The sequence below is a fragment of the Columba livia genome, chromosome 9, assembly GCF_036013475.1.
Source record: "Columba livia isolate bColLiv1 breed racing homer chromosome 9, bColLiv1.pat.W.v2, whole genome shotgun sequence".
NCBI lineage: Eukaryota > Metazoa > Chordata > Aves > Columbiformes > Columbidae > Columba > Columba livia.
This window is the reverse complement of record NC_088610.1, coordinates 20,465,511-20,488,873: the sequence shown is the minus strand read 5'-3', so window position 1 is coordinate 20,488,873 and position 23,363 is coordinate 20,465,511. Positions and strand designations below refer to the sequence as shown.

At 55.7% G+C, this 23,363-nt stretch overlaps 1 protein-coding gene across 11 annotated transcripts; it reads left to right on the top strand.

Moving 5' to 3' along the window:
- The first annotated feature begins 1,710 nt into the window (after window positions 1-1,710).
- Window positions 1,711-22,499, top strand: TRPM2 (transient receptor potential cation channel subfamily M member 2). 11 transcript variants are annotated; one of them, XM_065073019.1, is made up of 33 exons: window positions 1,719-1,987; window positions 3,797-4,063; window positions 4,405-4,490; window positions 4,991-5,159; window positions 5,639-5,819; window positions 6,193-6,359; window positions 6,790-6,970; window positions 7,399-7,460; window positions 7,636-7,836; window positions 8,196-8,298; window positions 8,534-8,655; window positions 9,981-10,226; window positions 10,754-10,891; window positions 11,990-12,119; window positions 12,319-12,557; window positions 12,714-12,826; window positions 12,916-13,129; window positions 13,690-13,808; window positions 14,141-14,273; window positions 14,415-14,586; window positions 15,025-15,208; window positions 15,484-15,665; window positions 15,816-15,948; window positions 16,067-16,154; window positions 16,766-16,853; window positions 17,246-17,397; window positions 17,922-17,998; window positions 18,086-18,187; window positions 19,200-19,286; window positions 19,474-19,579; window positions 20,121-20,222; window positions 20,864-20,980; window positions 21,202-22,499. In XM_065073019.1, the coding sequence occupies exons 2-33, from the start codon at window positions 3,869-3,871 to the stop codon at window positions 21,325-21,327; spliced, it is 4,515 nt and encodes a 1,504-aa protein (XP_064929091.1). In that variant the 5' UTR covers window positions 1,719-1,987; window positions 3,797-3,868; the 3' UTR covers window positions 21,328-22,499. The 11 variants fall into 11 exon arrangements, 10 of the variants coding, with proteins under 10 accessions (XP_064929093.1, XP_064929094.1, XP_064929091.1 ...); XM_065073017.1 differs by having other exon boundaries at window positions 9,981-10,331; XM_013366712.3 differs by having other exon boundaries at window positions 1,721-1,987; window positions 9,981-10,331; window positions 12,412-12,557.
- Window positions 22,500-23,363: the final 864 nt, after the last annotated feature.

Genomic DNA, 23,363 nt, shown 5'->3' with positions numbered 1-23,363 from the left:
GGCCGTCATCCTGCTGCCGCAGCCTCCTTTCTTCAACGCATTGCCCCAGCACCTGAGCCCATTGCCACACCAAGGGGTCCACAGGGACCTGAGAACCAGCACCATCTCTTCCCAGCTGTCTCCTGGCACTGCCCCATGAGCTTTTACAGTCTTCTCCAGCAAAAACCATCCGGGATGGCCGGAACTCCTGTGCTGGAGGCCAAATCGCTCGCTGCTGCAGCATCCTTGGTGCCTGGCCTGGCCTGGCTTTGCTGCTTAACACACGCATTTCCTGAGGAAGACATTGATTTTTATTAAGTGAATTTTGTGGGAAATGCAAGTTAAGTGGCTACAGATCCAGAGGAGATGCCACTTCATTTAGGGCAGACTTCGTTGAGGAGTAGTTACTACTCCTACATTTATACAGTCCTAAAACTACATTCAGCACTTTGAAGGTAACCGTGTGGCTGATGCGACCCCTGGTTAAAGATGAGTTTGACACCCCTGAATTAGGGCATGGAGCATAACGGGAGGAGGAAAGCATCTGGAACAGGGAGGTGGGACACAACAGCCAAAAGGCATTTAGTGCCTGTGGTGTGACAGGGACATTCCCTCACCTGGGGCTTGTGAAATGGAAACTCACACCTGACCCACACTGGCCAAGGCAAGGGGCTGGGATGCAAAGCATGGAGTCACAAGGGTGAATATGTTTTCATGGGCATGAGGTGATCCAGACAAACTGGGGCACCCGAGGGTGGTTTTATATGGGGTTCTTACACCCTTCAAATGGTCAGGCACAACATGATCACACTAATCACTAACACCCACGCTGCCAATTGCTAATCACAGCAAAACGTTGCAAAGTGGCTCTATTTTTGCAGTTCTTGCTGCTTGTCTATTGATCTCGGCGTCCCTGCAGTCAGTCTTGCTCAAGTTGCTGCTCTGTGACAGCAGATGATGCTGGGAGGGTTTCAAAGACGTGTCGGGGCACTGGGATGCTGCGTTATCGTGGTTGTCCTGGGGTGTCCTTTATCCTTCATGGCTTGCTCTAAGCCTCCACAAAGCCAAGTCCTCCTTTGCAGGGCTGGGCTCTCCTTTGCAGAGTCACAGAATGTCAGGGGCTGGAAGGGACCTGGAAAGCTCATCCAGTGCAATCCCCCCATGGAGCAGGAACACCCAGATGAGGTTACACAGGAAGGTGTCCAGGCGGGTTGGAATGTCTGCACAGAAGGAGACTCCACAACCTCCCTGGGCAGCCTGGGCCAGGCTCTGACACCCTCACCCCCAACAAGTTTCTTTTCCTATTTAAGTGGAACCTCCTGTGTTCCAGTTTGCACCCATTGCCCGTTGTCCTGTCACTGGTTGTCACCAGAAGAGCCTGGCTCAATCCTCCTGACACTCCCCCTTTCCATATTGATCCCCATGAGTCACCCCTCAGTCTCCTCTTCTCCAAACTAGAGGCGCAGCTCCCTCAGCCTCAGAATGTATAACTAATATAGAGCACATATATATATAAATAAAATTAATACACTTTCATATTATAAAGACTGATTGAAGCCGATACTTAGGGAAGGGCTTTTTCCTCACACTTGCCAAGCCTGTGCTGCACCCAGGCCTCCAAGAGAGCTGCTGAGCTGCCTTCCCTCCCCAGCATCCCCCCTGTGCCGGACCCTGCTGTCCCCTGCTCGCGACATCCGCGCGATGGGAGGCTCAGGCAGGAACGGCTGCGGCGGGCAGCGTGACTCAGCCGCTCGAGCCAAAGCGGGGCTCGCCTGGGCGCTGCAGCGGCTCGGCAGGGACGGCTTCTGCAGCCTGATTTGCTGGGCGGCTGCCAGCCCTGCCATCTCCTCCTCTCTGCAGGCAGCTCGCAGGCTGCTCTGCCCTATTCTCCATCATCCTCCGCGTCTCCAGGGACAATATGACCTGCCGGAGGAGGAGAAGGACACGGGGCTGAATCTGACTCAGAGCGGAGGAGACGGTGATGCGGGCAGAGGATGCTGTGGGGAAGGTACGGAGGGGCAGGGGGTGGGCACGGTTCACGGGCAGAACTCGGTGCTTTCAGTCAGGGCTCTGCACCCCTTTCCTGATGGGTGCTGTGACCACCAGAGGTGACCTGACCCCCAGGTGAGGGGCTCCGTGCTGCCAGAGCGTGCAGTCCCCCCTCCCTGGTGCTCACCAAGCCAGGGGTGCTGCGGGAGAGGGTCTGCCTTTGACCTTGGAGCCCTTAAGGACAGGGATCTGGGGTGTTTGCTCAGCATGATCTGTCACTCTCAGGGTGCCCATGGAGCTCTTACTATTATACATGGACTTCTGAGCTGCTTGTGGCCGTGTCCCAAACCCCCACCAGCCTGCCTGCCCTGGGCGGGGAGCGGGGCAGGAACAAGAATTAAGGATGTGTTTGACCTTATTTAGACAGCTCTTTCTCAGGCAATTATACCTGCCATGGTGTGTTGTGCTGGTGCAGAAAGCCAGTCTGCCAGAACGTGGCTCCTAAGGCACTGGGGCTGCGGAGGGAGCCCCGGGGAGGCTGACAAACAGCTTTTCCTCGCTGTGGCTGAGCTGAGCCCAGGGGAAGGAGATGTGAAGGAAATAACAGTGGGAGTCACCGTTTTCTTCCCACACTCCTTGTCCCCCCGAGGGCTCCTCTCTTGTGGGTACACTGCAGAGTTTGGCTTGCAGAAAGGCAGCCAAAATGCTCCTTAAACACAGGCCTGCTGACCCCACAACTTTGTCAGCACCCTCCCTGAGTGCTGTGCTTCCCCCATCACAGCTCCCCTGATGGGACACCATTCCCTTTTGTGCTTTGGAGACACCCGGGAGATTTTCCACCCTTGCTACAGCAGTTCTCCAGTCTCAGAAGCTCAGTGATGGGGGCTGTGAGAATTTGGGAGGGCTCAGGAGTTTTGCAGCCCCCACTATGCAGCTTCACCCCTGTGTGCACTGTGGTTTTTGCTCTGGTCTCTCAGGACCTTTGCAGGGGACACGAGACACCCCTGCAGAGAAGCAGCCTGTCTCTGCAGCCCGTGTCTCAGTACGGGTTCTCCATGCAGGGCCACGCTTGGGCTACTGGCACAAGAGACCTGGATTCTGCTCTCCCTGCTGCCAGAAATATCCCGGCTGCCTGCAGCTGAGAGCGAGCGAGGAGGGCTGGTGGAGGGCAGGCAGGGAGCAGGCAGGGCGGGCAGCAGTCCTGGCAGGCAGGGAGAGTGTGGAGGGGTCAGTTTTGGAGGCTGATGGGCTTGCCCGGGGCAGTGCAGTGCACACTGAGGCTGGTTCACCACACATGTGGCCCCTGTGTTAGGACTGTGATGAGGGTCCAGCGTGTTTCCCATGGACAGAGAGAGCTGGGGTGTTCAGCTGGAGAAGAAAAGGCTCTGGGGAGACCTTATTTTGGCCTTTCTCTACTTAAAAGAGGCTGGTAAGAAAGATGGGGACAGACTTTTCAGCAGGGCCTGTTGTGATAGGACAAGGGGTGATGGTTTTAAAATAAAGGAGGGAGATTCAGGCCGGACATGGGGAAGGAATTGTTGTCCATGAGGGTGGTGAGAGCCTGGCCCAGGTTGGCCAGAGAGGTGGTGGATGAACCATCCCTGGAGACACCCCAGGCCAGGCTGGACGGGGCTCTGAGCAACCTGAGCTGGTGAAGATGCCCCTGCTCATGGCAGGGGTGGCACTGGGGGAGCTTGGGGGGTCCCTTCAACACAAACTGTTCTATGATTCTGTGAATCTATGACATCTCTACACCCAGGGAGTGATGGACAGGATGCCCCAGGGCTTTATGTCCATTAGTATCCTTCTTCTTTTCTGCTGCACTCAGGATGGAGATGTTCAGGACCTCACATCCTAGGAACAGAAGAGAAGAGGCCAAGCAGAGCAAGACACAGCAGCCATGGCCATGCGTGGCCGGAGCAGCAAGGTTCTCCCCTCCGAACTGAACAAGGTGTGCCCTGAGAAAGGAGACAACCCCGCCGCTTACCCCAGGAAGATGAGCGACTTTGAGGTGGTCCCCAACCTCCAGCAGAGCAGCAGCAGTGTCTGCAAGAGCAGGCGAAAGGCGCATTTCCCCACCGGGAGCAATGAAAAGGCAAGTTCAGGAGATGCTAGAGGAAAGGGCAGCTGGCCTCACACAAAGGAAGAGCATTGATGAGTTATCTGGTGCCTCTTTAACAGGAGCATTAATAACAGATCACTTTAGTTTTAAGGACAGGCAGAGAAACCCCAAACATCTGAGGTACGTCAGGCATCCGTATCTCCTTTCCTTGAAGGACACCCAGCTTTGTCCTTGCAGATTGCAATGGAGCTTTCTCCCTTCACATCAAAAGAAGCACCCAGATACGCTCCAAGCACCAGGGTGTGTGGCCCCTGGCATAGCTTCTGACCCTTTACAGGAACCCTGACCCTTTGCTGCTTTTCCTGCTCCCTCAGGAAAATCTCATCTCGTGGATTCCTGAAAACATCCAGAAGAAAGAGTGCACCTACTTCGTTGAAAGCTCCCAGACATCAGATTCTGGGTAAGTCAGATGGTTCCTCACTCCCCTCCTCTACTGGGAAAGCAGAAGGGGTGTTTAGTGACAAAGCTACAGTACCAGAAAAATCCCACTTTTCTGCCAAGGGAGCTGGTGTCACGGGGATTCACAAATTCCTTTTTGACTGGTTCTTCACCCTGCCATGTCACCACATGGCTGATATCCCGTGTCCCAGGGAGGAACCTTTCCGACGCTTTTGCATGCAGACATTTCCATCCGTACTACATCCGGAGCAACCTTAATATTTCTGTCCTAAAACTTTATGGGCAGAAATACCAACTTTTTGCTTAATTTCCCCCCAAACAATGCCTTTGTTTCTGCACAAGTTTGGAGCTGGAGGATGAGCTGGGTGGAAGATGTTGATGTCCGTGGTGTTCTTAAGGAGAACACCAACACCTCCTACCTGGGCTGAGGCAGGTGGGCCAGCCAGACTTTGCCTTTTGGGTTTAGATAGTTTTCGTCAAAGTTGGTGGTGTGTGTTTCAGGAGGATTGTGTGCGAGTGTGGCTATCTCAGGGAACAGCACCTGGAAGATGCTGCCAAACCTCCCATCTTCCTGGGGAAGGAATGGGACCCCAGCAGACACGTCCAGGAAATGCCAACAGATGCCTTTGGTGACATCCACTTCACGGGCCTGGGACAGAAGACGGGAAAGGTGACCCATTTTTCCTGACTGTGGTGCATGGGGAGCCAGTGTTCGGGTCTTGCTGTGGCAGATTAAATGCGGGTATTTCCTTCCTGAATGAGAGGAGGTTAGGAAACCATGGAAATGCCTCAAAGGCAACACAAGCAGAGAATGAGGGGGTGGGACAAGACCCCTCCTCTCTCCCAGCTCTGCACCCAGTCCCTTTCTGAAACCATGAGACTGATCTTTGTGCAGTGAGGCCCGTGCTTCAAGGAGTGGCTGTTCCCTGTCCTTGTCCTTATGTTCATCTTGGGAACTCTTGTTCCCAGGGAAGCAAATGGGAACGGGGTCACGCACAAAGACCTGGGGCAGCAGCAACGGGACTCCGCTGGGAATTGTCATGGGAAGACCCTGGCTTTTTGCTGGGACAACAGAAATTGCGGTGGAGCTGCTCTGTTACCCTGATTGTTATTTTTACTCAAAACGTGTGTATGCTCCTTTCTTTGCAGTATGTGCGCGTCTCCTCGGATACCCCTCCACGGGTCATCTACCACCTCATGACACAGCACTGGGGCCTCGATGCACCCAACCTGCTCATCTCAGTCACCGGGGGAGCCAAAAACTTCGTCATGAAGCCAAGACTGAAGAACATCTTCCGGCAAGGGCTGGTCAAAGTGGCCCAGACCACTGGTAAGAGGTGCAGAGAGTATCCCTGTGGCTGCAGTGCGAGAGGCGCTTGTCATCTTGACCATGAGTTACTGTAGAGATGCTGAGCTGGTCCAGGAGGCTTGTAGGTCCCTGTCTGGACTAACACCACCAGGGATGGACTGTTCTTGTGCAGTCGCTGCAAACAGGGTCATAGGGAGCTGGACCGAGAGATGTAACACTGAGCTGAAGAAGGCATCTCCTGTGCTGCCAGGGCTTGATGTAGTGAGCAGGGAAGACACGTTTTGGGGGATGGAGCACCTCTGAGGATCAGGTGTTCCTGCAGCCATACAGGGGGATGCTGGGAGACTGCTGTGAGCAGATGCCCTCCCTTCCCAAGCCCCTCTCTGACCCCCAGGGGCCTGGATCATCACGGGGGGGTCCCACGCTGGTGTGATGAAACAGGTGGGAGAGGCGGTGCGAGACTTCATCCTGAGCTGCAGCCACAAGGAGGGCGACATTGTCACCATTGGCATAGCCACCTGGGGAACCGTGTACAACCGGGAGAGCCTCATCTGCCCCATGGTGAGCCAGGCAGGGTTGGAGATGCATTTGCTTTGCTTGGGCTGCCAGGGAACTCCGGCCAGGGACTGTGGTGGGAGTGGGTGCTTCAAGATGTGCCTGTGGCTGGCAGCCCTGGTAAAACCCAGCCACACCAGGACGAGTGATGGTTCCAGGCTGATGTTTGCTGAGAAGCCCCTCCACCCTACCTAGTGTCTTGTGTAGGTGCTGCGCTTCTCCTGGGAGAACCCTTTGTGGGTGTGAGGAGCAGAGACAGAGGAGCAGGGGGCAAGACTGACTTGAGCGGTGCAGTGGGGACGAGGGCGGCTGTTTGGCCAGACTGTCCCCATGTGCCGGCCTGTTCATGTCCCGAATGCTGGTTGCTTTGGGCATCTGGTGCTCTTCCGCAGTCCTGCCAGGTCTTCCCCAGAGTCTCTCCTCCTGTTCCTTGCAGGGTGGCTTTCCAGCTGAGTACATGCTGGATGAGGAGAACCAGGGCAGTCTGTCATGCCTGGATAGCAACCACTCCCACTTCATCCTGGTGGACGATGGGACCCACGGGAGGTATGGGGTGGAAATCCCCCTGAGGACCAGACTGGAGAAGTTCATTTCAGAGCAGACCAAGGTGAAAGGAGGTAATGGTGACACAGCCAGGACGGGGGCAGGGGAGGGCATGAGGTGGGATGGGCCACCCATTAGTAAGAGGTGTCCATCCTGGCCTCCGGTGACACCAATCAAAGAGCCTTTCTCTGCCAGCTGCTTGACTTATGGGGTAACCGAAGGGGTCCCCAAACCTTGTGATGCTGAGCTGATCAGCTGATCAGTCCACAGGGACTTCCAGGTGGTATCTTCTCACTGTGCAAATGTTCTATTCTAAGACATGCACACACATGCCACAGCAGAAGGACTGCCAGGAGGTCATCTCCCCTCTCTCCTGGAGCCTGGCATGTCAGGGGCAGTGCTCCCACCTTGCTGTTCACACCCCACCGCTCAGAGGGACCTCGTTCAGCTGCATGGGGCTGCTGCCCGCAGGGAGGTCACCTTGGGCTCTGCTTCCCCACAGGCGTCGCCATCAAGATCCCCATCGTGTGCGTGGTGCTGGAAGGAGGTCCTGGGACACTTGACGTAAGGAACTGCTTCTGAGGGGGCGGTGGGAGGGGACAGTTCCTTGCCCAGGGTGCTAGTATCCAAATGCTAGTGACCAAAATGCAGCTGCAGAGCAGAGGTGTGGGTCTTGAGTTCAGAGAGGGTCTGCTGGCCTCTGGGTGGGATTAAGACCGGCCTCCCTGCTCTGTTGCAGACCATCTACAATGCCATCACTAATGGGACCCCCTGTGTGATTGTGGAAGGGTCTGGGCGTGTGGCTGATGTCATCTCAGAGGTGGCCAACCTGCCTGTGCCCAAGATCACCATTGCCTTGATCCGAAAGAAGCTGAGTGTGCTCTTCCACGACACCTATGAGCTCTTCACTGAGGGCAAGCTGGTGGAGTGGACCAAGAAGGTGAGGCTTTTGCAGGCAGACAGTTCCTCTTGTTGAGCTGGTGGAGATCAAAGGCATCATGTTGCCCATGAACAGCAAGACTCCCAGCATGAAGCTCAAGGCTCATCTTCCATCAACCATCCATCTCACCACTGCCATGCTCAGCATTGTCCTGTTGGGGAGCCCAAGGGCTCGAGCTCTTCCCCTCCCCTGCCCGTTCCTGTTTGGGACCAACCCCAGCCAGGGTGGGACACGCAGCACAGGGGGTCTGCAGGGATCCCGAGGGGCACAGGGAATTGCCCCACACAGGACAGGGGGCTGTGGGAAGCAGCTGGGAGGAGATGCTGCTGCTGATTGCTTGCCCACGGCTCTCCTTGTAGATCCAAGACATAGTGCGGAGCCGGCAGCTCCTGACCATTTTCAGAGAGGGCAAATACGGCCAGCAGGACGTGGATGTGGCGATCCTCCAGGCCCTGTTGAAAGGTGAGGGGTGGGAAGCTTCTTGGGAGGATGGGGCAAGATGAATGGGATGGGGCTCACAAGTCACCTTCTGCAGCCGCTTGACTTATGGGGCCACCAAAGGGATTCCCCAAACCTTCTGATGCTAATCAGGGAGAGAGGTTTCTCCAAAAGGGCCAGACCTCCAAGGGGGCTTCCAGGTGGTATCTTCTCACCTTGTAAATGATCCTCTGTTCTAACACAAGCACTTTGCATGCAGCATCCCGAAACCAGGACCACTTTGGTCATGAGAACTGGGACCATCAGCTGAAGTTAGCCGTGGCCTGGAACAGGGTGGACATTGCTCGGAGTGAGATCTTCACAGACGACCACGAGTGGAAGGTAAGGGAGTGCCCGTGTTGCTTGTCTGGTCAGGCTCACAGCTTGTCAGGTCCCACGTGAAGACTGTGGATATTGAAGGCGCTCTTCACCTCAGCTGTGCCTAGGGAGAGTTTTTGAGAGCATCTCTCTTGGACCCTAAACTTGCACCACATTGCTAGATGCTCTGAATCTGCCCTGTCTTTCAAAAGTGCACTCAAACACCTGAAGTAGAGGTAAGCACACCCTGCAGTTTATTGCTTGTAAAGGTCCTCTTTGGCTTATAATTGTTTACAATGGCAATTCATTGGTATTTTGTTCAAAACTGCTGTCTTTTAAAGACAATCCACCAACGCAGAGCCAAAAATACCTCTTGACAGCGCTGCCCTGTGGTTGCTGCTCATGACACGTTGTCAAATGGCAACTTGTCTCTAAACACATCTCACCCAGCCTGGTGTTTCCCTGCTGAAGCTTTGCCACAGAGTGGGACAGGGAGCAGCACGAGCCAGCTGTGCTGTCCCATGCCTGATTCGGATGTTGAGGAGTGGAAGCTGAGCAGGGTTCTCTGGGGCTGTGGCACTTGGAAAGGATTTTGCTATTTTGTTTGGTGGTTTGGATCCCCCCAGTTCACATACCTTTCATGGGAATGGGAAGGGCTGGTGGGAACCTGAAGAGGAAATACGTGATGGTATGAAAATGGGCAAGATCTATCCCTTTGTTGGGAAGGAAGGATGAGGCAGGCTTTCCGATTATTCAAGGGCTGTTACGAGGTGCTGCAACCCTGGACCAGTGTGACTGGTATGACAAGCTGAGCCTGAAACGAAGCTGTGGCAGAAGGTCAGCAGGTGCCTTCCTGCCAGGAGAGATGCAGCCATTTACCCACAGGCTTTGTTTTCACTTCTGAGCACATGCAAAGGTTGCCTTGGAAAGGAAAACCCCCAAAGGCTAAACTGGGTGCCCTTGCAGAGCAGCCAGTCTCCCCATGGCTGAGATCCAGCTGACAGCACCATGATCCTTCAGCTGAAGAGTTGTGCACAGAATACAAGACTGTGAGGTCCTGTCCATTTGTATGGTGCATCCCTGCGATCTGGAGAAAGAGGGTCTACCTTATACTCTATCGCATCCCTCCACGCAGCAGCCAAGGGCACAGAGAGCTCCACTGCCCAAGGAGAGGACATCCTAATGCAGAAGTGTGTTCCACAAGTCCCAGTACCTCCCAGCTGCTCTCTCACACCCAGAAACTCCTTGTGTGCTCAGGAATTAAAAACTTTCCCCAGTTTGAGTGAGGAACATGATGGGACCCTGTTCCAGGGCCATGGAGCCCCTCACCTCTGCCTCTGTCCTGCCAGCCCACAGATCTCCACCCAGTGATGGCAGCTGCCCTGATCTCCAACAAGCCAGAGTTTGTGAAGCTGTTCCTGGAGCAGGGAGTGCGTCTCAAGGAGTTTGTCACCTGGGACACCCTGGTTTACCTCTACGACAACATGGCACCATCCTGCCTATTCCACAGCAAGCTGCAGAAGGTGCTGCTGGAGGAGAAAGAGCGCACAGCTGGCTCCAAAATGCCAAGAATCCAACTGCACCACGTCTCCCAGGTGCTGCGGGAGCTCCTGGGCTGCTCCACGCAGCCTCTCTACCCCAAGCCCAAGCACACGGAGCGGCCCCGGCTCTCCATCCCCGTCCCGCACATCAAGCTGAATGTACGCATTCAGGTTACGTGGTGGCAGGGTTGCATGAGGGAGGGTGACACTGGCTCAAGAAATCATCCTGGAGGATGCAGCTGGGTCACTGTCCTCTTACCTGCTCAAGAATCGCACTTGAAGTCCCTTAAAGCCCTGCCCAAGCCATCTGCATCCCTTTTGAGGTGCAACTCCCACCCTCCTGCACCTACAGCATCCCGTGGTGGGCAGGACCCCATGGGTGGGTGTGCTGGGCCAGACAGGCCCTAGAAAAGGTGGTATTTCCAGGATGAGTCCGGTCTTGCCCACCCTGCTATCTGCAGCAAAGGTTCCCTGGTGGTTAGTGGAGGCAGCCAGGGTTCGGGGTGGCTTTGTGCCAGGGGCTGTCTTCTTCCCCCAGCCTCATGGCAGTGGAACAGGTGTGACCATCACACACCTTGCAGGTGCAGAGCTCAAGTCTCCGGTCCCTCTACAAACGCTCTGCTGGCCGAGCCACCTTCACCATGGACCCAGTGCGGGACCTGCTGATCTGGGCTGTGGTCCAGAACCGCAAGGAGCTGGCAGAGATCATCTGGGCCCAGGTATCACAGCCCAGAGCTGTTGGTCAGAGAATCGTAGAATCATTTTGGTAGGAAAAGACCTTTAAGATCACTGAGTCCAATCGTTCTCCCAGCCCTGGCACTGCCCCATGTCCTGAGAACCTCATCTCTGTCTGTCCAACCCTCCAGGGATGGTGACTCCACCACTGCTCTGGGCAGCCGGTTCCAATGCCCCGCAGCCCTTTGGGGAAGAAATTGTTCCTAATAATGAATATAATATATAATATTATAATACTATATTATAATAACAACATATAATATTGTATATTATATAATTTATATATTATAATTATATATTTATAATAATTAATATAGTAATTGTATTACTATAGAGATATTATTAAATATTTTTTCTTATTTATTATTTAGCTTCCTCTTTTTGAAGACCATATTAACTGGTCTTACTACTACTATAAAGGTCCCAGCTGAAAGGCTCAGATAGAACCAAACCTCCCATCCCCAGGAGAAAAGAACACACCTGCTGGCATTTGGGACAGCACACGAGCTGGCCCATGGCAGTGCCTGAGCCTGATCCCCCAAACGGGAGCCAGTTAGTGAGCCTGTAGACCCTTGATGTTCATCCCCAGACACACACCGTGTTGCCAGATCTCTCTCCTCCCAGCCAAAATGTGTGCTGTGAGCAGAGGTGATGTGCTGGGACAGAAGTGTCACAGCTGGGGTGGAGAAGGCTTCCACTATAGAATCATAGAATGGTTTGGGTTGGAAGGGACCTTCAAAGCCCACCTAGTCCAACCCCCTGCCATGAGCAGGGACATCTTCACCCAGATCAGGTTGTTGAAGATGTCCCTGCTCACGGCAGGGAAGTTGGACTAACATGACCTTGGAAGGTCCATAACCAGCATCCCCAGGGCAAGGGGCAGCGTGGCTGGCGGTGTGGTGAATGTGGAGTCACAGTGTCCTGTCACCCAAGGCTTCCTCCTAGGAGAGCAGGAGTGTCCTGAGACTCCCCGTGGCAGTGGGTTATCTGCTGCTCCTGCACCCAGAAGGCTCGAGAGGACGACCAGGACCAGCAGGATGGGGCACAGAGCCCCACAATCTCTCTGGCTTTTTCTGCTCCAGAGCCAGGACTGCATGGCATCTGCGCTGGCCTGCAGCAAAATCCTGAAGGAGCTCGCCAAGGAGGAGGAGGACACTGACACCACTGATGACATGCTGGCCCTGGCTGAGCAGTACGAGCACAAGGCCATCGGTGAGCGGGAGGCGACCAGCAGCCCAGAACTGCACTCTCACCCTGCAGATCTGGCTTGTTTTGCCTAGGTGGGGTCTGGGCGTGATGCATGGTGCCAAATGGGGGTCCCTTCATCACGGTTGGGGTCATGGTGCTATGAGGGCTGTGCCTGGGTGGTGGTGGGGGCACAGAAGGTGCCACCATGTGGTGTAATGTCCAGATCCTGCTGCAAAGGGTGATGCTGTAGGCACCTTGCTGAGCATCAAACTGTCCCTGGAGCTCAGCGTTGTCCCCCTGGTCCCTGCCTGGCCAGGCGTGTTCACAGACTGCTACCGCAAGGATGAAGAGAGAGCCCAGAAGCTCCTCACCCGTGTCTCTGAGGCCTGGGGGAAGACAACCTGTCTACAGTTGGCATTGGAGGCCAAGAACATGAATTTTGTGTCCCATGGGGGTGTTCAGGTGGGTCCCCAGCAGTGGTGCTCAGAGGGGAAGTGCCCAAGTGTCCCCTGTCCCAGATCCAGGGTTCCTTGTTGTCAACAGTGGCACTCTGCCCTGCAGCCCCGCTCTGACAGGGGAGCTCCCATAGCCAGTGCTCCTCTTCCTCCTTCCTCACAGGCCTTTTTAACCAAAGTCTGGTGGGGGAAGATGTGTGTAGACAACGGGCTTTGGAGGGTGATCGCCTGCATGCTGTTCTTCCCACTGCTCTACACCAGCTTCATCACCTTCAGGTACTTCGTGCAGCCAGGATGTGCTGGGAGAGGCTGCCGTGGCATCTCCCCAGGCAGCTGAGCGCTGCTTCCACCCCTGCTCCCCGCAGGGAGAAGAGGCTGCAGCCCATGGGCTGCCTGACGCGCCTCCGAGCCTTCTTCACAGCGCCTGTCGTCATCTTCCTCATGAACATCCTCTCTTACTTCACCTTCCTCCTGCTCTTTGCCTACGTCCTGATGGTTGACTTCCAGCCCTTGCCGTCCTGGCGGGAGTATCTCATCTACTTCTGGCTCTTCTCCCTGGTGTGCGAGGAGACCCGGCAGGTATGGGGCAGCAGAGCAGAGGCGAGAGGAGGGACAGAAACCCCACTGGGGGCTCCTGGAAGGTCCTGTGTAGCTTGTGTTCCCATGCTGCTTCTCATGTCACCTCCATTCAGAGAGGTCCCAGCACAAGGGACTGCCAGATCCCCACGTCTCTGAGGCTGGAGAATCTCCTCGGCTGTGTCTGGCCTGGACCCAGCTGCTTGCAGAAAGTCGTGCTCTTTGGAGCTGAAAACATCAGGAGCTGGAGGGACCAAATCCTTCCTTGGGCATTTATCCCCAGGAGCCTTTCCATGCTTTGCTTGACATTTGATTTTTTTCAGCTTTTGCTTCAACATCTCAGTGCCTTCCTTCATCAGACCAAAGAGCCCCAAGTCTCAGGTATCTCTCCCATGCTCTGTCCATGCCCCTATAGAAAACCCTGTGGGCTCAGGATAGCTTTAGGTAAGCAAGAGGGTCCTGTGATGACCATCAGGTCTGTGCGGTCCCTCCCCTCTACCAAGGCACATGAGCATCTTACAAGGCTTTCACCAAAATCCCAACCTCTCCTTTCTTCCCAACAGCTGTTGTATGATCCGGATGGGCTTGGGGTTGTGAAAATGGCTTCCCTGTACTTCAAGGACTTCTGGAATAAGCTGGATATCTGCGCCATCCTAGCCTTCCTCACAGGGCTGACTTGCAGGTGAGCTGCAGAGCTGCTTGCCTGGCAATGCGCAGGCTCAAGGCATGGCCTAAGGATACAAAACTAGTGTGAGAACTGAGCACGGTTTTTCATTGCAGTTTCTTCTCCCCAAGGCCATTGACGATTTCTGTGGTCATGTGATTTGACCAGTTTGAACTGACCAATTTGTCTCAGTTTTCAGCTGCTTTTAGGAGAGATGTTTTTCATGCCACAGCTCTCACCTAGAGCTCCAGGGAAGCTCACTGATATTGCAGAAATGTAGTGCTGCAAGATCATAAAAAACCTCACACTGGTGACACTGAGACGTTTCCTTTCCTTTCTTCTGTGCCCAGGCTCATCCCATCAACTTTTTATCCTGGGCGTATCATACTGTCCCTGGCTTTTATAATTTTCTGCCTGCGTCTGATGCACATTTTCACAGTCAGTAGAACGCTGGGACCCAAGATCATCATTGTGAAGCGCATGGTGAGAGCTCCCTCCATCCTACCAGGGTGACCAGCCAGAGCAGACGGATGCCTGCATGGGGTGGCTGTGCCACCTGTGTTACCTTGTCCTGGAGCAGGGTTTGCTCCAGGACACAATTTTGCTTTCTTTCTGTCTTTGCAGATGAAGGATGTCTTCTTCTTCCTCTTCCTGCTGGCAGTGTGGGTGGTGTCCTTTGGGGTTGCAAAGCAGGCCATCCTGATCCACAACGAGGAACGTGTGGAGTGGCTTTTCCGTGGTGTGGTCTACCACTCCTACCTGACCATCTTCGGGCAAATTCCTTCCTACATTGACGGTAAGGGACAGTGGCGTGTGACAGCGCCTGGCACAAGCAGGATGGCTGTGCAAGGCTGAGGGTGCCCAGCTCACGCTGCAGCCTGCCGAACTCCACCGTGTTGGCCCGTGGAAGACCTGTGCAGGGCCAATGTCAGGCCAGGAGGGAGTGATGACAGGGTGCGGAGATGGAGCCCTGCTCCAGCACGTTGGGAGCATTGTCACCAATGCAAACCCAGGGATTGCACCGGCCCCAGCAGCCAAGGGAGCACACTAGCCAAAGCACAGGAGTGTGGGTCAGTCCAGCCCGGGACCACAGCTGCAAAGCTGGTGGCAGAGAGCAGAGCAACTGGGATGATGCAGATGGAGGTCAAACCCCTGCCCGGTGCTCAGGTCCCTTGATGCTGACTGTTTGCACCGCGGTTTGGCTGCAGTGGAGTCAGGCTGTGTTCCTTTGCAGGGGTCAACTTCAACATTGACCAGTGCAGCCCCAACGGCACTGACCCCTACAAGCCCAAGTGCCCAGAGACAAATGAGGACAACAAGAAACCCATCTTCCCAGAGTGGCTGACAGTCATCTTACTGTGCCTGTACCTGCTCTTCACCAACATACTCCTCCTCAACCTCCTCATCGCCATGTTCAAGTGAGTTTGACTTGGCCCCATGGCCCAAACGGTGAATCGAGCTGGCTTTGCTTGTGGCCTTGGCCACATCCAGGGCACTACAAACAAAGTGCCAGGAGGGTTCTGAGTTACACATTGGGCAGAGCACAGGGACAATTTTGGGGGTTATAGATACGGTGGAAGTAGCGGGTGCAGGCCAAGGCTGATCAGGGAGACGGGTAGGAGCCGGGGCACCATTCAGACACAACATGCCACCTCATCCCCACGGCACGGCTGACGCCTGGGCTGTGTCCCAGCTACACCTTCCAGCAGGTCCAGGAGCACACAGACCAGATCTGGAAGTTCCAGCGGCATGACCTGATCGAGGAGTACCACGGCCGCCCTCCCGCGCCTCCACCCTTCATCCTCCTCAACCACCTGCAGATCCTGGTCCGCCGAGGTTTGCTCCGCAGGCCGGCCACGCACCACAAACAGCTCAGTGAGGACCAGCATGTCCCCTCCTGCCCTCTGCCCCCTCTGCGGGGCAGGGTATTGTGCACCAAGGCACGACACTTGGTGTCTGGGTTTGGGTACTGGGGTTTGGGACACCCAGGGATCTGACAGCACTGCCGTCCCCTTCCTCTGGCAGAAGAGAAGCTGGAGAAGAATGAAGAAGCTGCCCTCCTCTCTTGGGAGATGTACCTGAAAGAGAACTACCTGCAGCACCAGCAGTGCCAGGAGAAGCAGAACACAGAGCAGAAGATCCGAGATATCGCACAGAGGTACCAGCAGTCCTAAGACAGGGACATCCTTCTGTCCTCCAGTGTTCTGGGCAGGGAAGAGTTGGGATTAGTGCAGGGGTGGCTGCTGAGGGGGTTCCTCTCTGCACTGGCCCTCCAGGGTTGACGTACTGGCAGAGCTGTTGGACTTGGACCGGGTGAAGAGGACAGGGCTGGTGGAGCAAAGACTGGTCTCTCTAGAAGAGCAGGTGAGGAAAAAGCTGAGCAACAACCTAAGAAACACTGACTTTTCCAGGGGCTGAGTCAACTGAACCAGAAGACAAGAGAAAGCCGCTCTGGATCAATTCCCCTCCAAACAGTTTGAGTTTTGTCACCAAAACAACAGCATCCAAGAGTAGAAGGTTTATGGGGAATGTTCTGTTTAATTCCAAAGTGAGCAGGATGAAAGTGGGAAGTTGTGGGATGAGCCCCTGGGCCTGTGAGGACCCTCCAGAGGTTCCAGAGACAGGGCACTCTCCACCCCCTCCCATGAAGCTGTTCCACAGCCTGCACCAGCAGCGGGGTCCCCAGGGAGCTGGCCCTGGCCCTAGCACCTCCTCCCTGGTATAGCTGCAGCACAGCTGCTCTTCCTACTTCCACTTCCACCTGCTTTAAAAAAATGTTTCCCTGGAAGTGGTTTTCCAAGCCGAGCATCAGAGCACAGCAAGGATGGCTTGCTGGGAGCAAGGGAGCCGGGTTAGGGTTAGGGTTAGGGTTAGGGCTAGGGTTAGGGTTAGGGTTAGGGTTAGGGTTAGGGTTAGGGTTAGGGTTAGGGTTAGGGAGTGAGGTCTGGAGGTCTGACCCTCTCCTATCTCCACAGGTGCACCAGAGTGCCCAGGCCCTGAGGTGGATAACACAGGCGCTGCAGGACAATGGCTTTGGCTCTGGCAAGGACGTGCCACTCATGGGTAAGTGGAGATCATCTCCACCCCAGCCGTGCTGAGGAAATGCAGATCCCTGCACTGGTACCCACGGAGCTGCAGACCAGGGCTGAGCAGCCCCTTGTACCCCTCTACTGAGCAGTGTGGCAGAAACTGCTTTGTCTCGGGAAGGTTCGGGGGCTCTCTGAGTCCATCCAGCCCCTCCTGCATCCATCCCCACCCTCCTGGAGCCCATGGCTGAGACTTTCTACTGCAGCATCCCCTGTGGTCTGCTGGAAGGGATGATGGGGGCCAGGCCCCCAAAGGACATCAGTGTCTCCATGGAGATACACTGTCCACCCCTCAGCAGAACCGTGGTCCGCAGCAGCAGACTCAGCACCCTGCTTTGCGGGGCCTCGCTCTCTGTGTCTGCCCCACAGGCTCCAGCAAAACCTCGGAGATGAAGGAGGTTCAGCTGGAGGGGAAAGCCGAGGAGAGCCAGCCCCCCCACCACGTGCTTGCCCGAAACCTCCTGTACCCAGGGTCTCACACCCTCCGCTTCCCCGTGCCGGATGAGAAGGTGCCCTGGGAGGTAGGAACTGTGACCCCAGGCAGTGGGGCAGGGAGCGGGGCCGTGGGGCAGATCCTGGCAGTGGGAAGAGTAATAGACCCATCATTGCACCCATGTCACACTTGGGAGCTGCTGTTTTTCCCAGTCCTGGGACAAGTGGCTTCCTGGAGCAGCTGCTCCAAGATCCTCCCAGGGACAAAGAGAGGTGACCAGGCACTGTTCCTGCTGGGATCTGCAGTGCTGAGCATACCAGGGGCATGCTCAGCTGGAGGACAGAGGGGACAAATGCCTGCCTCTGCTTTTCCTGAACCAAGGCTGTTTCAGGGTCAGGGATGGGATCTGGCACTGGCTTCCACAGGGGCACAAGTGAGAGGCACAAACCCTCCAGCCGAGACCCCGAGCTCAGCCCTTGAGCAGGGCCCGGAGTTGCCATGAGCTGGGCAGAGGAAAGGACTGGGGCAGAAAGTGTCCCTGGGGGTTCCAGCCCCTGCCTGACACCAGAGCAGGGATGCAAGGGGGATCTGACATGGCCACATGCCCTGCAGGTGGACTTCCCGCTCTATGACCCTCCGGTCTACTCGGCCGAGCACAAGGACATGGCTGTGCAAGATCCCTTCAGCCCGTGAGTGTCCCCCTGTGGTTCCCCACTCCTCTGCCCCTTCCCTGGGTGGCACAGCCAGCCCTTCCTGTTGGGTTGCCTCCCTCCCAGCTCCTTGGAGTCTCTTCTGAAGATCAACTACAACACCATGGATGGGCTGATCGACCGGCAAAGCTTCCACGGCCTCTACACCGTACAGGACGGGCTGCCGCTGTGAGTGCAGCCACCATGGTGGCAAATAGGCTGTGTGGGAGATGGAAAGCCCGGTGGTAGGCAAAGCATGAGGAAAATGGAGAATGTGGGGGGGCTTGGGGCATCCATCACCTTCCTGCTTCCCTATGGCTAATGGTGGGGCAGGGATCACAGAATCCCAGAATGTCAGGGCCTGGAAGGGCCCTGGAAAGCTCATCCAGTGCAATCCCCCCATGGAGCAAGAACACCCAGATGAGGTTACACAGGAAGGTGTCCAGGCGGGTTGGAATGTCTGCAGAGAAGGAGACTCCACAACCTCCTTGGGCAGCCTGGGCCAGGTTCTGCCACCCTCACCAGGAACAAGTTTCTTCTCAAATTTAAGTGGAACCTCCTGTGTTCCAGTTTGCACCCATTGCCCCTTGTCCTGTCACTGATTGTCACCCAGAAGAGCCTGGCTCCATCCTCCTGACACTCCCCCTTTCCATATTGATCCCCAGGAATGAGTCACCCCTCAGTCTCCTCTTGTCCAGCTCCAGAGCCCCAGCTCCCTCAGCCTTTCCTCACCCGGGAGATGCTCCACTCCCTTCAGCATCTTGGTGGTTGCGCTGGACTCTCTCCAGCAGTTCCCTGTCCTGCTGGAACTGAGGGGCCACAACTGGACACAAGATTCCAGCTGTGGTCTCCCCAGGGCAGAGCAGAGGGGCAGGAGAACCTCTCTGACCTACTGACCACCCCCTTCTAACCCACCCCGGGTACCATTGGCCTTCCTGGCCACAAGGGCACAGTGCTGGCTCATGGTCATCCTGCTGTCCCCAGGATCCCCAGTGTCAGCTGCTCCTCCCAGAAAACTTGCTGACAGTCATTCTATTCCCTCATCCAAGTCATTGACGAATATATTGAATAGTACTGGTCCCAGTACTGACCCTTGAGGGGTGCAGCGCAGAGGTGGGAAGTTTGGGGAAGTGGTATAGCATGATGAGGTGCGCAGGGCAATGCTGGTACTGTCCCAGCCCACTTGCTCTCTCCCCACCAGGAACCCCATGGGCAGGACGGGGCTGCGAGGCCGTGGGAGGCTGCACTGCTTTGGGCCCAACCATGCCCTGCACCCCATTGTGACCCGGTGAGCACCGGGGGACAGAGATGTGTCCTTGCTCCAGAGCGGGGCTGGGGAGGTGGAATGGAAAAGGGGGCACAAAGCCACCTCAGAGACACTGGGACCTGGCAAAACCCACTACTACCCATCCGACCACAGCTGGGCAGGTGGGGAACCAAGTCCTGCTGCAGCGTAACAGGAGCCTCTCTCACAGCTGGAGGAGGAATTCGGATGGGTCCATTATAAGGAAGAGCCTGAAGAAGATGCTGGAAGTCCTAGTAGCCCAGTATCCGCTGTCAGACGTCTGGGCTCTTCCCGGGGTAAGAGCTGGTGGAAACCAGCTGGTGCAGGAGGGTCTGGGCAGACGGGGCCGGCGCAGGTTGATGGCTGGGTGCCCTGCGGAAAGAGACAAACACAGACCGGTGTCACGGCATCCGAGTGGGGGCTGTGCTGCCAAGAGCGCTGGGGAACAGTGGTGAGGTTACACACCCCCACCCACCCCGGCCCCCTGCTTCTCCCTCCTCCTCCTCGTCTTTCTCCTCTTTCTCATCCTCCTAATTCACACCTTCACTTCTTGCACGTCTTTCATGAAACAAGCCATTGGCACAGCCTTCTGTGACAGAGAGGTCCAGACGTTGAATAAGGCAAACTCAGACACATGTGGGCACAGCTGAGGACTTCTGTCAGGAGAGGGAGGGAGGGATGGAGGAGGCACCACTGCTGCTTGCTTCCCCTACCAGAGCTTTCGGCATCCTTCTGCAGTGGTGGCAACTGTTTGATGGCCAAGCTGGTGGCAGGAGGGAGGCCGGGCTGATGGCCTCCCGGGCTGAGGCCCTGTGGCTGACATCTCCTTTGGCACAGGGGTCACTGGAGCCAGGCGAGACGCTGCCACTGAAGCTCAAGTGGATCCTGCGCCGGGAGTTCTGGCCCCAGTTCCAGAACTTGCTGAAACAAGGCACCGAGGTGGGGGCATGGAGGTGTTCCGGTGGAACAGGGGCACACAGGTGTCACAGCAGTATGGGGACACGCAGGTGTCACTGTGGTACAGGGGCACATAGGTGTCATGGCAATACAGGCACCTGGGAGCATCACCACAGTACAGGGACATAGAATCACAGAACGGTTTGGGTTTGAAGGGACGTTCCCAGCTCCCCCAGTGCCACCCCTGCCATGAGCAGGGACATCTTCAGCAGCTCAGGTTGCTCAGAGCCCCGTCCAGCCTGGCCTGGGGTGTCTCCAGGGATGGTTCATCCACCACCTCTCTGGCCAACCTGGGCCAGTGTTTTACCACCACAGGGGCACATGGGTGCCCCCAGGGTACAGGGACAGGGTGCATCACCCCTTGGCCACTGGTCCCACTGGGGAGGAATGGTGAGAGGAGGTGGAGACGCCCTGTAATGCCTCGCAGTGCGCAAAATTCTAGGCTGCAGACCCCAGTGTCTGCGCCTGCTGCCATTGCTCTCCACAGCTCCCGCTGTGGTGGAAGCAGGGCACTGGTCTCCAGAGGAGCAATGAGGTGATGTCCCACCACCCCCAGGGCCTCTGGGTGCCCTCAGAGAGGTGGAGAGGGCTCTGTTCATGCAACACTCCTTCACCCTGCACAGATACACAAGGGGTACCTCGACGACCCCCGCAACACAGATAATGCCTGGGTGGAGACGGTCGCTGTCAGCGTGCACTTTGACAACCAGAACGATGTGGAGATGAAGCGGCTGAATTCGGTATGGGTCCCTCACCCCCGCAGCTCCCTGAGCCATGCATGGGGCTGGGGAGCTGGAGTCCAAACCCAGATCTCACCCTCGTCATGAGTGGTCTTCTCCAGCCGCATGCAGTGGAGTGGCACTGCCCTGGGGGCAGGATGCTGGGAACTGGAGGAGCTGTTGACTATGGCTGGCATGGCCCTTCACCAGCAGCGTCTGTCATGTTCCTGGTCCCCTTCCAGTTCCTCCAGGGCTGTGATCCAGAGCTGTGCATCCGCTGGCAGGTGCTGGACAAGAGGATCCCCCTGCATGCCAACCACAAGGAGCTCCTGCACAAGGTCTCAACCCTCCTTGGAGCCTACTACTGAGTCCTCAAGCACAGGCCAGGGCTCTTGCTGCCCCAGACCAGGTTCTGGTTGGGACTTGAAGCTCTGTTTGTGAGACCATGGGCAGCTGCAGGATATTAGGTACTTCGGTTGCCTCTGTGAATGTATGTTGCAGGTGTCTGGGAGTAAAACCATCCCTTCCCCAGCAGCCGGGGCAGGGGCTGCCTGAGTAGTGCCTACACAGCATCCCGGTCACCTGAGCCACCAAGCTCAGCCCCAGCTTGTCTCTCGGTGCTTCCACACCAACCAGAGCACCAGCCTGGGGCTGAGGCCAAGCAGAGCCTCAAGGCTGTTCCTACAGGGTGTTCCTTCTCTCAGCTCCCACCTGCTCTTTGCTTGGCTGTGGGACTTGCCAGCCCCAGCTCCTCCACCCAGGACATCCCCTGGGCACCTATGCTCCACAGCTCGGTGCCCCGGCAGCTCTCCTGCCCCAGCTCCCAGGGGATTGCCCTGGAGAAGCCCTGGGCTCTTGTGCACCTAAAGCTCCTGACTGCCCGCGAGTCGCTGCCGTGGCAGCTGTCCCTGTATCTCTGGTGGACTCAGACCCAACAACATGGTCCTGAGCTGTGAGCCAGCACTTCTGAAGCTGCAAGCAGCTCTTGGCTTATATACCTATGACTTCATAGCTCCATATAGGTCCAGCCCCCATGTCCCATACTGTTACGTGATCCTGCATGTGTATGCTGAGCACCATCATGTAGCTGAACTCCTTCTCTCTGAGCTGAGGCACCAGCTAAAAGTCACCTGCCTGTCCCCATCCCCTTGTGCACAAGGGGCAGCTTACTGGGAGCCAGGTGATCCATGCTCTGTGGCCCCTTGAGCAGGTAGGGAAGGAAGAAAGTAGTGTGTCCACCTCAGACATCTCCACTCTCAAGGGGTCCTGCACTCACCCTTTCTGTCGCCTGCCATGGAGAGAACAAGGCACAGTGGAGACATTTCTCGATAGCTCAGAACAGCCCCACAGTGGCCTGTTGTGCCTGGGACTGCTCAGAGAGGGATTTGAGTCCCTCCCAACAGCTGGTGTTCCTGCACTGGTGACCACCACAGCACAGCTGCAGTTTCACCACTGGTGCACTGGGGCTTGGCAAGGTGGGGGAGGTCAGACTGACTATTTAGTTCACCCAACTCAATAAACCATGTATTAAATAACTAAAGGCTGGTGATCTGTTATGGCTGTTTAACCAGGGGCCATTTCTGGGAGCCGTGCTTGGCGCACACCTCCAGGATGGGCCCAGTTTGAGCATTCCCACCCCCAGTCTTGGTGCACAAACTCATTTTGCTTGCAGACTCACCCCCCAGTGCTGGCTGCAGACATGACTTGACACATTTGCAGTCAATGCGTTAAAGAAATGTTCTTGACTCTGGGTTTCCCATAGCATAGTCTCAGATGTCTATGCTTAAAAATATAACTTAATCAAAAGACAAAATAAACTGAGAGGTACAGCAAAGAAATGGTCCGGGCTACATGCCTCTCAAGGGGAGGGACCCTGAGACAAAAGACGTTTGGGTTTTTGAACCCTCACAACCTCTGCACCCACTCTTAACATGTCCTTCACATGCTGTCCACGCACCTTTTGGTCCAGTGGTAATTCTGAGTCTGGGGGCTTCTTTGTTTCTTATTGGATTCTCTTTCTCCGTCCTCAAGACAGCTTTTTTACTGTTCTTATCTAGACAGTTTGCAGCCCCTGCTGACAGAGTTTCCTCTCTGTCTCCTGGTCCTGCTCTTCAAGGTCCCCGCAACACCAAGCAACCAGGTCAAGATGGGTTCACGATATGTGGCCTGGGATTTCAGTGAGCTCGGCCACTCACACTAAGCTTGGCTGCTTGTGCTAAAATACGTACAAACCAAAATACAACAAACGTACACACCTAAAAGAATAATAATGCAATTAAAAAGTTAGTTGGATTAAACTTATTCTGCAACAAATGCGAGGGGCTGCTGGGAAGCAAGCTGTGTGCCAAGGCAGTGACACGGTGCCTTCAAGGCTGGACAGGGCTTTGAGCAACCTGGTCTGGTT